This window comes from Amphiura filiformis, chromosome 16, assembly GCF_039555335.1.
Source record: "Amphiura filiformis chromosome 16, Afil_fr2py, whole genome shotgun sequence".
Taxonomy (NCBI): domain Eukaryota; kingdom Metazoa; phylum Echinodermata; class Ophiuroidea; order Amphilepidida; family Amphiuridae; genus Amphiura; species Amphiura filiformis.
Window position 1 is genome coordinate 34,872,921 of NC_092643.1, and position 12,143 is coordinate 34,885,063.

General features: G+C 35.5%; 1 protein-coding gene across 1 annotated transcript in view; it reads left to right on the forward strand.

Moving 5' to 3' along the window:
• Nucleotides 1–12,143, forward strand: part of LOC140135911 (uncharacterized) — a 232,440-nt gene extending 220,297 nt beyond the window's left edge. The window contains exons 66-71 of the mRNA XM_072157581.1: nucleotides 34–273; nucleotides 2,080–2,328; nucleotides 4,279–4,374; nucleotides 7,231–7,266; nucleotides 8,020–8,166; nucleotides 9,332–12,143. Coding sequence (XP_072013682.1) covers nucleotides 34–273; nucleotides 2,080–2,328; nucleotides 4,279–4,374; nucleotides 7,231–7,266; nucleotides 8,020–8,166; nucleotides 9,332–9,606 — 1,043 coding nt within the window. The 3' untranslated portion in view covers nucleotides 9,607–12,143. The remainder of the gene's footprint in view (nucleotides 1–33; nucleotides 274–2,079; nucleotides 2,329–4,278; nucleotides 4,375–7,230; nucleotides 7,267–8,019; nucleotides 8,167–9,331) is intronic.

Sequence of the window (12,143 nt, forward strand, 5' to 3'; positions counted from 1 at the left end):
TATATATTCTTATTATGTGTTTTGACATCACAGCTCCTGGTGCGCCCACCGTCACAAACTGTCCAAGTGACATCAATGAAAATCTTGGTGCTGGCCCTAGCCAACGAGTCACCTGGACAGAGCCTACAGGAAGAGACAACAGGGGAACAACCATTGTACCTTCCCAGACCCACCGTCCCGGATCCAATTTCCCTATTGGTGTAACCACGGTGACGTATACATTCACGGCTGGTGGCCAGGAGGCTAGGTGTACATTTACTGTCACTATCAGGGGTGAGTAAGATGTTGGCAAGATGGTGTCATAAGCTGTGTTCATTACCTATACTTGTGCCATGTACTCTAAGTAGCACATAATTTTATATTAGGCATTACACATTACTTTCACACACACCTTTGGAAATATCTTCCACAGGGGGAGTATGTTTTTCAAATGTAATTGGTCAGAGTTATTCATTTTGAAACCCATACCCCTCCTGTATTGTGACATTACCTTTATCTTCCACAATTGGAGTGAGTATTTCAAATGGAAGTTCCCCAGTTGTGTATTCTATTCAAAATTGATACTCCCCCTGTGGAAGACTTTAGCTAAATCTTCCACAGGGGGAGTGTGGATTTGAAATGGAATAGCCCATTCCATGTCATCTGTCCATTCTGCTTTCTCTCTTTTCCACTATTCATCTGGGGAGTGGGTACTGGTACAAATGACCATATGGGGACGTGCTGCAAACATGGGTAGCATTTTCAGCCTTTTGGTATATCAATGATGCCCCCTTTTCTAGGCCAATTTTGGTATATGGGTGGGTCCTTTTTTCAAAATTTGTGTTAAATTTGGCCGAAAATTGTGAATTTTTGTGTATCAATGGGTCCAAGTTTCTATAAAAATTAAATACCTGAATACAAAACCCACCCAAGTCCATACTTTGCATGGTTTCCATACAGTCCATAGTTAAGCATGGGAAATTGTTGCTTTATCATATGTATAAAAGAGCAACACAAATCCACCCTCTACGTGCGTCTATTGAGTATGTGAAATCCAAAATTATAGTGCCCTCGCAAACAGGGCAAGATGGCTGATGTACTTAATTGAGGTGATAGCAACAGTGATGACGGAATAAGTGGTAAAAAACACAGAAATGAAGCTGAATGGGCACAGAACAAGAAAAAAAGACTGAGAGCAAAGGGAAAAACAACCCAAGTCCGTCATACAAAATGACACCCCCCCCAAGTCCCCACAAACAAACAATTTGGTATGAGTTTCAGTGATTGATTAAATTTGTCACATTTTTCTCAAGTTGGCCCCTCTCTGACTGCTCTAAATCTGCCACTGGCCTAAACCCCTTCAATTATGCTTTTTGCGACCGAGTTTTCACTACAAAAAAACGATGCGTAAAAACAAATGATTCATGATATTCCGTGATTCATGATATTCAAATATTTTCCGTGAGCACCCCCCCCTTCCCTTGTCTTTTGGTTATGTTATGTGATGTTGATTTATTTTGTTAATTTCATTTGATTTCAGGGAAAGGCTAACTTTCAGACCTTTTTGGTCTTCCAGCCTTTTCCTCCATATGTACCGTGTTTATATATTTTTTATGTAATGTCTTTGATTTTTATGGAAATAAAATATGAATGAATGAATGAATGAATGAATGAATGACAGTGTGACATACGGAAATATGCACAACTTAAGGAGTAATTCATACTTCAGTTAAGAGTTGCCAAAATGTTAATTCTTGGTCTATATTGTGCTATAATAAGAGCATTGCAGAGCATTAATTGTCCGCATTTAAGGCAAAGTTGCCAAGCCTCTCTTTTTTTTTTTTTCTGTTCAAGTTAAAAATAAAGTGTCGTCTAGACGTGATCTCAGTGGAGGTACTAGGAAAATTGTAGAACATCAAAGTATCTTATAAAAACAACCAGTTGCTATAACAACACGATTTCCAGACAAAAACAAAGTATGATTCCTTACGTGATCACACACAAATTGAGAAAGAGATTGTGCCAGCCTGCATTTTGCAAGTATAGACTATATATTTTTTTCAGAAAGTAATGATATTTTGTTCCTCTCTTTTCCTTCAGATGTGACTCCGCCAACTATCCGAAATTGTACGACGACAACCATAACACGCGCACTGCCTATGGAGGGCATGGGAAGCACTGTCTCTTGGAATGAGCCCTTTGCTACAGATAACTCAGGGCTTCCTGTTGAGAAAACTCAGACCCATACTATGGATTTCTTCTTTACCCTTGGAGAACATAGAGTTATTTATAATTTTACTGACAGCTTTGGAAACTGGGCCACTTGTGAATTTAGGGTAGTAATATCAAGTAAGTAACTATACATTGGTCTACAATAAGCCAAAAATTAAGGTACCAGTTATGTTTTACCCCTGTATATCCTAAACAAAGACAGATATGTCATAATTGGAACCAGCAGCCAATAGCTGCATTTTTTAGCTCGAATTTAATACCTCTTTTGTTGAAATTGTTCTAGAAATAAAACCATGACAATCCAAATACCCAAGGAAGATGCCAATTTAAAAGTTGCAGTTTGCTCCATCGCATGCCCTATTGATTTGTACACAAAGCATTCGCGAACAAGAGAACTAGCGACATGCTTCCATTGATTAGCACGTTAAAACTAGCATCATGCTTTCATTGATTAGGACACAAAAGTGCAACTTTTGATTTTGTTTCTTCATTAGGTTTTAGATCACCGAGTTTTTAATTCTCAACCAATGTCAACAAATAAGGTCTTAAAATCAGAGCTAAAGGGTACAGGTATTGGCTGCTTGTTTTAATTATAACATACCTGTCTTTGTTTAGGATATACAGAGGTGAACACAACTGGTACCTTAATTTTTTTGGCTTACTCTATTCCATTTAAAATCCACACTACCCCTGCTGAAGATGTTAGAAATAGCTTCCACAGGGGGAGTATGAGTTTCAAATGGAATGAACACATTAGGTAGCTTATTTGAATTTCATACACCCTCTTAGAATGATTCAACCTGGATTTTCCACAGAAGAAGGCAGATTTATTTCATGTGCTAATTCCATTTGAAATTCATACCCCCTGTGGAAGATACTAAAATCATCCACAGGGGTTATGTGGATATAAGGTATAGTTGTAAATTTGAGCTTTGTAATTACAAGTTGATTTTATCTCAAATTCGTAATCACTTAGGAAAGTTCCTACAACCTTATTGGTTCTTTGCTGTGTTATATGACATGATATAACATGGTTCAGCGTGTGCGCATCAATGCCATACACATACATGCTATTTGAACCAATTGGAGGCGCATAACAAATGTAGGATTTAATTAAAATTCGGTATACTTATGATTAATATTTTATTTGAATCGAAATGTTTAAGAATGAGAATAAAGGTGTTGTTTTTAGCTAATGTCATCTCAAATAACATGGGTGACACCATTATTTTTGGTGTAAAGCAACTTGGCTTTGCCTTGTTGTTCTACTTGAAATAATGATATCACCCATCCAATAGATGCATGTACAATAGCGGCTAAAAACAATGGAGAGATTTCGATTTCCAAATGTACATATCGAACATACATGGAATCTATTCAAAACCGTGACTGGATTTTGAAAAGATTCCATGTATGTTCGATGCTACGTTTGGAAATGGCAATCTCTCTATTACCTTTATTATCCAAGTACTCATTAAGGGGGCATGCAGGATCACTCAAAGTGGGAAATTTTAGACATTGTTTTGTATTGTATCTTTAAGAACAATGAAGAAAAAAATTTAAGAAAACCGAATCTAGTTTTGTGTCTTTAGAACACAAATATGCAATTTTCAGCAATTTGGATATTTTGGGTAAGTTGTTATGGTGGACCAAAAAAAATTGGCATGGAGAAATCAAATTTGGCACTTTTCTCAAAAATTGCTCATTTTTTGCAGGAATCTGCCATGCTAGCTGGATTCCTTGCATCATTTCATTTCTGAAAATGTATACTTTTATATACTTATCATCATTATTTTTAAAGATACAATACAAAACAATGTCTAAAATTTCCCACTTTGAGTGATCCTGTCCTGTGTGCCACCTTAAACAAAACTAGACCAACCTCACTTGCATATTCAGAAGCGAAAATAATTTTAATGCAACCATGTGAATTAAAAATCTGGTGAGTAAGTTGTGACCCATTATAACTTCAGGTCCAATTTGTTATAAAAGGGCCAATTGATCAAGAAGTTCAGCTTGAGCACTATAATTAATCATTTGTGTCTTTTGTTTTCTTTTATTTGACAGAACAACCACCTAACCCATGCATGAGTAATCCATGTCCATCACCAACAATGTGTTACTACACTGAAAGCACATATATCTGCCTCCCTGATAATCAGGGTAAGTACTAGACTTAATCAAGTGCAAGGTGTTTGTTTGCCTCAATAATACTGTTAAGGTACTAGACTTGATCAAGTCCTCTTAACACTGAGCCCATAAATCCAACTCCTTATTTCAAGTCCTCTAGGTACTGAGCCCAGTAACCCAACTCCATATTTCAAGGTATCTGCCTCAATACTGGTAAGTACTAGACTTGAACGAGTCCTCTTGACACTGCGCCCAGTAACCCAACTCCATATGCCCTGGTTGAAAATGAGTTTTACACATGTTTCTAAAGAGGAAATTTAGAGCTTTCAGAAACTGAAAACCCCATGATGATACAACTTTTCTTTGTGAAGTTACTTCAATTTATCAATTGCTGAAAACAATATAAAACAAAAGAATTTTAACACTTACTTTGCCAATATCTCAAAATCAATATTAGCAACATCCGACTCATTTCCCTTGATCGTGTCACATATTTCAAGGTAAATGCCCCCGGTAAAATGCCTCAATACTGGTAATAACTAGACTTGATCAAGTCCTGTTCGCACTGACCCCAATGTTCAAACTCCTTATGTGAAAGTATTGCCCTTAATATTTGTTAAGTGAAATTATTAGATTTGTTCAAGTCCTCCTGATTCTGAGCCCAGATATCAAGGTAACATGTTCCATCATTTTTTAATTTCACAAGATGATTTCAATTGACTTTGGAATATCAAAGACAATTTAAAGGTCAATTTCTATTGGATGTCTAAATTGTCTTGGTTATGGAATAGGCTATTCCAGTTGCAATCCATACACCCCCATATGGAAGACATGACCCTTAATCTTCCACACAGGTAGTATGAATTTCAAATGTGGTTGCCTGAATGGGTGATTCTATTCGAAATCTGTACCCCTTGTATTGGAAATTAAGTTCATATCTTCCATAGGGGGTGTATTGTTTTCAATTGGAATGGCCCAATTGGATATGATACAATCAGGCCAAAGGTGGCAGTTGTGACGTTTAGAGGCAGGAAAAGTAGGGATCAATAAAAATATATATATAATATATCATTTTGCCTGATGATCGCTGTGTAAAAGCGTGCGTGAAACCGATGGTTGCAAAATAAACCTAATTTTTATATTGTAAGAAAAATAAGCATTATATAAAGGCTTATGACTGGACAACAAAGTGTGCTGGGGTTATAAGGATTCCAAAAATTGTATACTTTAGGCAAGTTGATGATGATAAGGCCAAAAAAATAAAGTTTTTGGTTGCCCTCCATGCCCGACCAAAAAAAATTTAGTCAGGTATTTTTCTAATCACTTTTTTTTAAACAATCCTTAAGTATTCACAGTATCAAGGACATTTTATACTTGTTGTTCACTCTCTTTATTAACTATTTTGATTAAAAACAAACAAACATAATTTTTCACCAGGTTCGCGGGGTTTACAAGACCTGTGCCTTAACCACTTGGCCACGGGAGCTTCGTGATTAGGCTGGTTGCAATTCAAACCTATAAGCGGTCACTTATACTTACCAGCCTAATCACAAAGCTCCCGTGGCCAAGTGGTTAAGGCACAGTTCTTGTAAACCTGAGGTCCTGGGTTCGATTCCCAGACAGGATCACTTTTTCTACTTGTCTACTTTATTATTTGCGACGGCGAACCTAGTGAAAAATTATGTTTATTATATGTAATTCCCGCCGATCATGCCACTGTTGTTCCATGTAACAAGAAGTATTTCCATTAAATTCCAAAAACACACATTGTTTTACTGTGATATGAGAGACCATAAAAAAAAAAGATTGCCCTACTAACCCTCCAAATTTTTGTCTTGGAAGGGCAACCAAACAATTTTTTTTTTTGCCTAATGATGCAATTACCTCAACAGATAAAATAAACACATATGGTGTCACATAACAAATTGCTCAAAAAAGGACAATTTTAAAACCAATTTTAAAGGGGTGTGGTTTGATTTTTTTCATGTTCTATTTTCTATCTTACAATGAGGCCTACCATTTAAACAGTATGTTTCCCAATTTTGAGTTGTATTGTTGGTGGATTTGGGAAAAAAAGAAAACAGCGGAAAAAAAAATTAAATTTACTCAATCAAGTGGAAATAGCATGCAAAAAGTGGATGATTTTACAAATTCGCACGGGGGCTTTGAGATCAACTATTTTATACTAAAATGGCCTTGCCACAATCTAGCACATTTTTGTTCCCACCATCTAAATGAAGCGTATCTCAGTTACTGGGGTAATGAGAAATATAGGAGCTTTCTCCTAATACTAAAATGCAAGTTTTGATGAAGAAATATGAGAGATGAGGCTATCGATTGGGTCACACCCCTATAATGTTATTATTGTACTAAGGCCAAAAAAAAAATAGATTTCTGATGGCAAAAATGATCAAAAATAAAATTTTATCTCACAATTTTTTTTTTATTTTCAAAAAATTGCCATTAGCAAAACATAATGAGCCAAAACTGGTGAGTTTTCAAGGGGGTAACCCCCTGAACACCAGATTTATTGATAACATATAAATTGAAAAATGCATACCACATTAGACTCCCATGGGACATGAGACAAATCTGGTGGGGTTTTTTTGCCTAACCAAATTTGAACACAATATCCTGGTTTGATAAGAATGCTATAAAAATGGGGTTGCTCAAGCATCTGTCCATGATAACAGGCCTTACTAAATTAAATTGATGACTCATCCATTTTCTTCAGGGGTAAATTTTGTTTTCTTCAACAAGCTTTCAAAAAAGTTTTATTTATCAAAATTGCCTTGTGTGCCCTGATTGGATCAGATAGTACTGAGTATGTTCTTTCTCCCAAACTATTGACTTATTTATTGAAAATTTGTATTTTTTGTTTCTTTTCAGGTGGCAGGAAAAGAAGAGATATAGAGGATGTAGAGAGTAAGTTGCATATTGTTGTTGTTGTAGTTGTTCATTTAGCCTCTTCCATAAAAAAAAAAAAAAAAAAACCATCCCGACCATTTGACCCCTGGAAGTGCGTCTGCCCGTAGAATAGGCTTTTGTTGCCCATCACCTTAGCATGCAGTACCACCCCATGTGCATTAAAAACATGTTACAATCAAAGTTTGCCAAGGGCAGAACAGAATAATATAATTCAGAGGTTTACTTGTTTCCTCTGTATGAATGACCCACAAACAAAAAGCATTAGTTTGTGCTCTTCCAGAAAAAAAAACCCATCCCGACCAACTGACCACTGCAAGTACGTCTGCCCGTAGAATAAGCCTTTTTTTGCCCATCACCTTAGCATGCAGTATCACCACATGTGAAAGCTTGTCCTTTTGGCAATTTAAAAATTCTGTGTAGGTAAAGGTGTATATATTTTAAGAAGGAAGACCACTCCAAATATACAACTTTTAATTTTGCAGAAGCCTACCTTTTGCATTTTTCTGTCTGTTCGGCCAACATCGCATTTGTCTTAGGCCTTAGGATCAGGGTTTGGCAACTTCTTTGAGTGTAATTCCAGAATCTATTCCACACTCTAAAATCAGTTTTTGGTTGGGCTGCACCTATGGAAGCCATGACCTAAAGGCATATTTTAAAACTCCTTCTTAATTATATTGTCAAAAGTTGCATAGCATTTTTTTTTAATAGAAAAATGTCTGATTAGATTATACATTCACTTTGTCATTTCAGGTATGTTTGAGGAGTTACCTCTATTGCCTGATGAGGGTCAGTATTGTCCATGTGAAAATGGAGGAACATGTATGAAAGACCCATGGAATGGTGGCGGTAATTACTGTAAATGTCCTGCAGGCTACTCAGGAATCCTATGCGAAAATGGTGAGTGTATGCCTCAAGTAAAGGTACAGTATCGGCTATGTTAACCCCCTGAGCACTACCTGCTGATCTAACATTGCCTCTGATTGGTCAATTACATCATATCTTCACTTTAATCACCAATCAGATTGGAATTTTGCAAATAATTCAACCAAATTTTTTTTTTCTGTGGTGATATAATTCTAACAATGTTGCTGATTGGTCCAATTGATAATGAAAACTTTTTTTTGGCCAATCGGCAGGTAATTCTCATGGGGTTAATTTCAGACAAAAATACTTTACTTCGGGATCAGATTGAATGATTTATATGTCTCGCATTTTACATGCTGTACCTGCTATGCTCCTTATGTGCAGGTTCTGCATTTTATGAACTTAGAATCAAAATTATTGAGGCAGTACCTGTTTTAGTATTCATTTATAAATACTGCTTTTTTATGTGGAAGTTATAGTTTGATCAGCTCGTAATCGGCGGGCCTTATAACATCGTGGATTAATATCAGCATATTTTATTTCCAGAATTATCTTGTGATATCTTGCCAGAAGTATCACAAATTATTAATTCAAGCCCTGTACTTTGTCTACTTTCTTTTAATACACACATGATAAACCAGACAGGTCAGCTATAGCACTCTTAACGTGGATCTACTTTTCGGCGTAGTATAAAAGCCTAACAAATCTTGCTGATTACGAGCTGATTCAACTATAGAGTATTATTATATATGCAGCCTTCAAGTAACTGTGTCTCTTATTGTCAAAGTGGTTCTTCAAAACACCCAATTTAAATTAGTTTATTAGGCTTATCTTGAGCAACAGCCTGCAACCGCTAGGAGTCTCCTTCAGTATTGTACCATCCTGGCTACGCATTATTAGCAAATGCACCCTGTGAATATGGATACTGCCATATTGAATTAAGTCGGAATCGGTTGGTGCTGCTCTTCTACAAAGATCCAGTTTGCATGAGGAAAACATTGCAATTCGATTTTGACCTGCATGCTATGGAATTCAGGCAAATTCTGTGTCAAGTATAGAGTGTAAACATGTAAAGTGGCTTTGTTCAATTTCTGACTTTAATTTGCAAAGTCAATTTGACAGAATTGTTTTGCAATTCTGTGTATTGTTTTCTTAATTGTTACCATTTTTCATCCGACATTTTATGTTTTCTCAACAGTTGGTGATGAGACAACAGTGAAAGTGGAGTACGGAGTGGAACTCGTCGGCGCTATAGACAAATTACAGGACATGTACAAGCAACTCTCACAATTCCAGTCAGCAATGGTTATATTTATAACAGAACTGTTCCTGGTTATTCTCATATTATTGCTTGTAGCATATTGTGTCAACAACAGACGGCACACACGCGTGGTGTCACAACTTGCTAAGGCTGTTAACGCAGAAAAAGCCGGAGTGCCGCATTTAGAAAAAGCTAACAAGCCTCTTCTTTGATAGCTACCTGTTGCGAGATGTCATATTAGAATCTTAGTGATCCTCATTACTACGTCAAAACCAAATTTTGTAATACCTATGCTTCCGTTAACTGTTATTTGTATATATTATTTGTAAGAGAATGACTCACACATGATTCATTTTTCTTCAATATAATTTTAAGCATTAGTAGGATTTTCATAGCTATAAAGTTCAAGAGCCATATTTTGTTGAAAAAAATAGAGGTATGTACGGATTAAACATCTTGCTAAGTGTGATACATTTTAACAAGAATATCAAATTGAAGGACTGGATACTCTGTCCAAGTTGAAATGAGACATAAAATAGTGACATATATGGTTAGATTTTGGGTGAAGCAGAGGTATTATATAGAAAATACCTTGTGCAACATAGTGCTATGACAAAACAAATATTAGTCATCACTGTAAGTCATTCATCAAATGTCATTTTCAAATTTAAAAAGAACATAAATGATTGAAATATTTTGTGTAACAGACTCACCTCGATATTGGAAATTGGACTATTCCAGTTGAAATCCATACACTCCCTATGGAAGACATGACTTAAATTTCCCAGACAGGGGGTGTAGATTTCAGGTAACCCTACTTGAAATCCACGCCTCTTGTGTGGATGATTAAGGTCATGTCTTCCATAGGATATGAATTTCTGGAATAGCCCAATGCTGTGCCATTTTAAATCATTTGAAACACAACAAAGCCATATTGGATATGATTTGACAATATGCTTAGGGAAAATGTGCATGTTACACTGTTGATCAGAGTAGCTGCATTTAAAATAACTAAAAGCAACATAGTCGATATATTGGAATTATGTCACATTTTAATTTGGACAGAGTATAGCAGATTGTGTTTGATATGATGTCATGTGCAAGCTTGATAGCTATTTGGAAATCTTAAGCATTATACTAACAACTTAGAAATGCAGCATTTTACATTGAATATGGTACAATATAGCAGTGCTGGAAACTGCTCAATATTCTGTGAATTTTATTCAGAGTAATATAGATTACTCAGGAAAAAAAGAAAGGGGTGTTTGGCTTGCTTTTGGCAACGGGCTATTCGAGTTGAAATACATACACTCCTATATATATATGGAAAACATGACCTTAATCTTCCACACAGGGAATGTGAATTCAATTTGAAATTTACACCCCCTGTGAGGGAGATTAAGGTCATATCTTCCATAGGGAGTGGTGGATTTCAACTGGATTAGCCCAAGGTGTACAATAGAGGAACATATAATAAATGTTTATAAACATCCTATCTCAAATGATAAACTATTAAATTTCATCAATGAGAATAATCACTGGTGATCATATAAAATGGTTTTTCATTTCTTTATATCATCTAAAATGATAAATATTCAGAGAAAATCAAGCAAACATTTCTTTCTTTTGAGTATATGAATATATTAATTGTTTGATGAAGATTTTAGAAACCATAGTTTTTTTCAAGAAACTGATTTCTGCATATGGTGTACAAAACCTGTACGGACCCACAGATAATCACTGCCAAGATAAAATTTGTAGTTTCTTGTAAATTGACAAAAATAGTTTTAAGGATCATTTTGGTCTAATTTTTTTTATCCTCAGTTGCTCATTTTTAGGACTAAAGTGAATGCCTAAAATCATGCAGATTTGAAAATTGTGATGACAACAGTATGCATAAGATGCATAGATCGGAGAGAGAGAGAAATCAAATTTATGATGCATAATATTGTTGGATGTTCACCAAAGTGATTATATGTGTATTTTGAAATGGCAAATAATTTAAATCATGTTCTTGTTTGTTGTTATCTTTCATTTTTAACTCTGGTAGATGCACTCATGCCTTGGTCTTTCAAATGAGCTGCAAAATGATGCAAATTAATGTAAACATTGCTGTTATATAAGAGACGGCTCAAAACTAAAAAAATTGACAATTTTTTCATATCACGAAAATTTGTCTGCGAATTGCTTGTGAAATACATGTATTTTTTTTAAATACTGGAAATATCATTGTATTATCACCAAGTTGAAGGTGATCTCTGATCTTCCATTTTCATGAACGTCTGTGCCTTGATTACTGCAGTGATATGTGCCAGTGATATAAGCCAATTGTGTTGCCATTCCAAGAATTTTGAGAATTCAGGTTTTTCGCTACTTTCTGGTTGTTTTTTAGTACAAATGTGTAAATAATTGTTGAGAATTTGCATATGGACATCATTGTTTATTAACTCTTTGCATATTACTGGTCAAATTCTTAGCTTCTTATTGATTGGTTACAATTTAAAGATGCTTATGTATTGAGCCAATCAGAGATTTGGTAAAAATAATTACTTGGGCTGAAAGGGATTAATCTTAACATCTAAAAGCTCTATTTCAATTGGTTATTCAGATGAAACCAATTTGAGGCACTGTAAGAGATGTAGTAGTGCCCAACAGGAGTACTGTACACTGCTAATGGCAAGACTAGTTCCTCTCAAAATTGCTGGATACCAACTATATTTACCAATTTCAATTTTCTTTTGATGAAAAA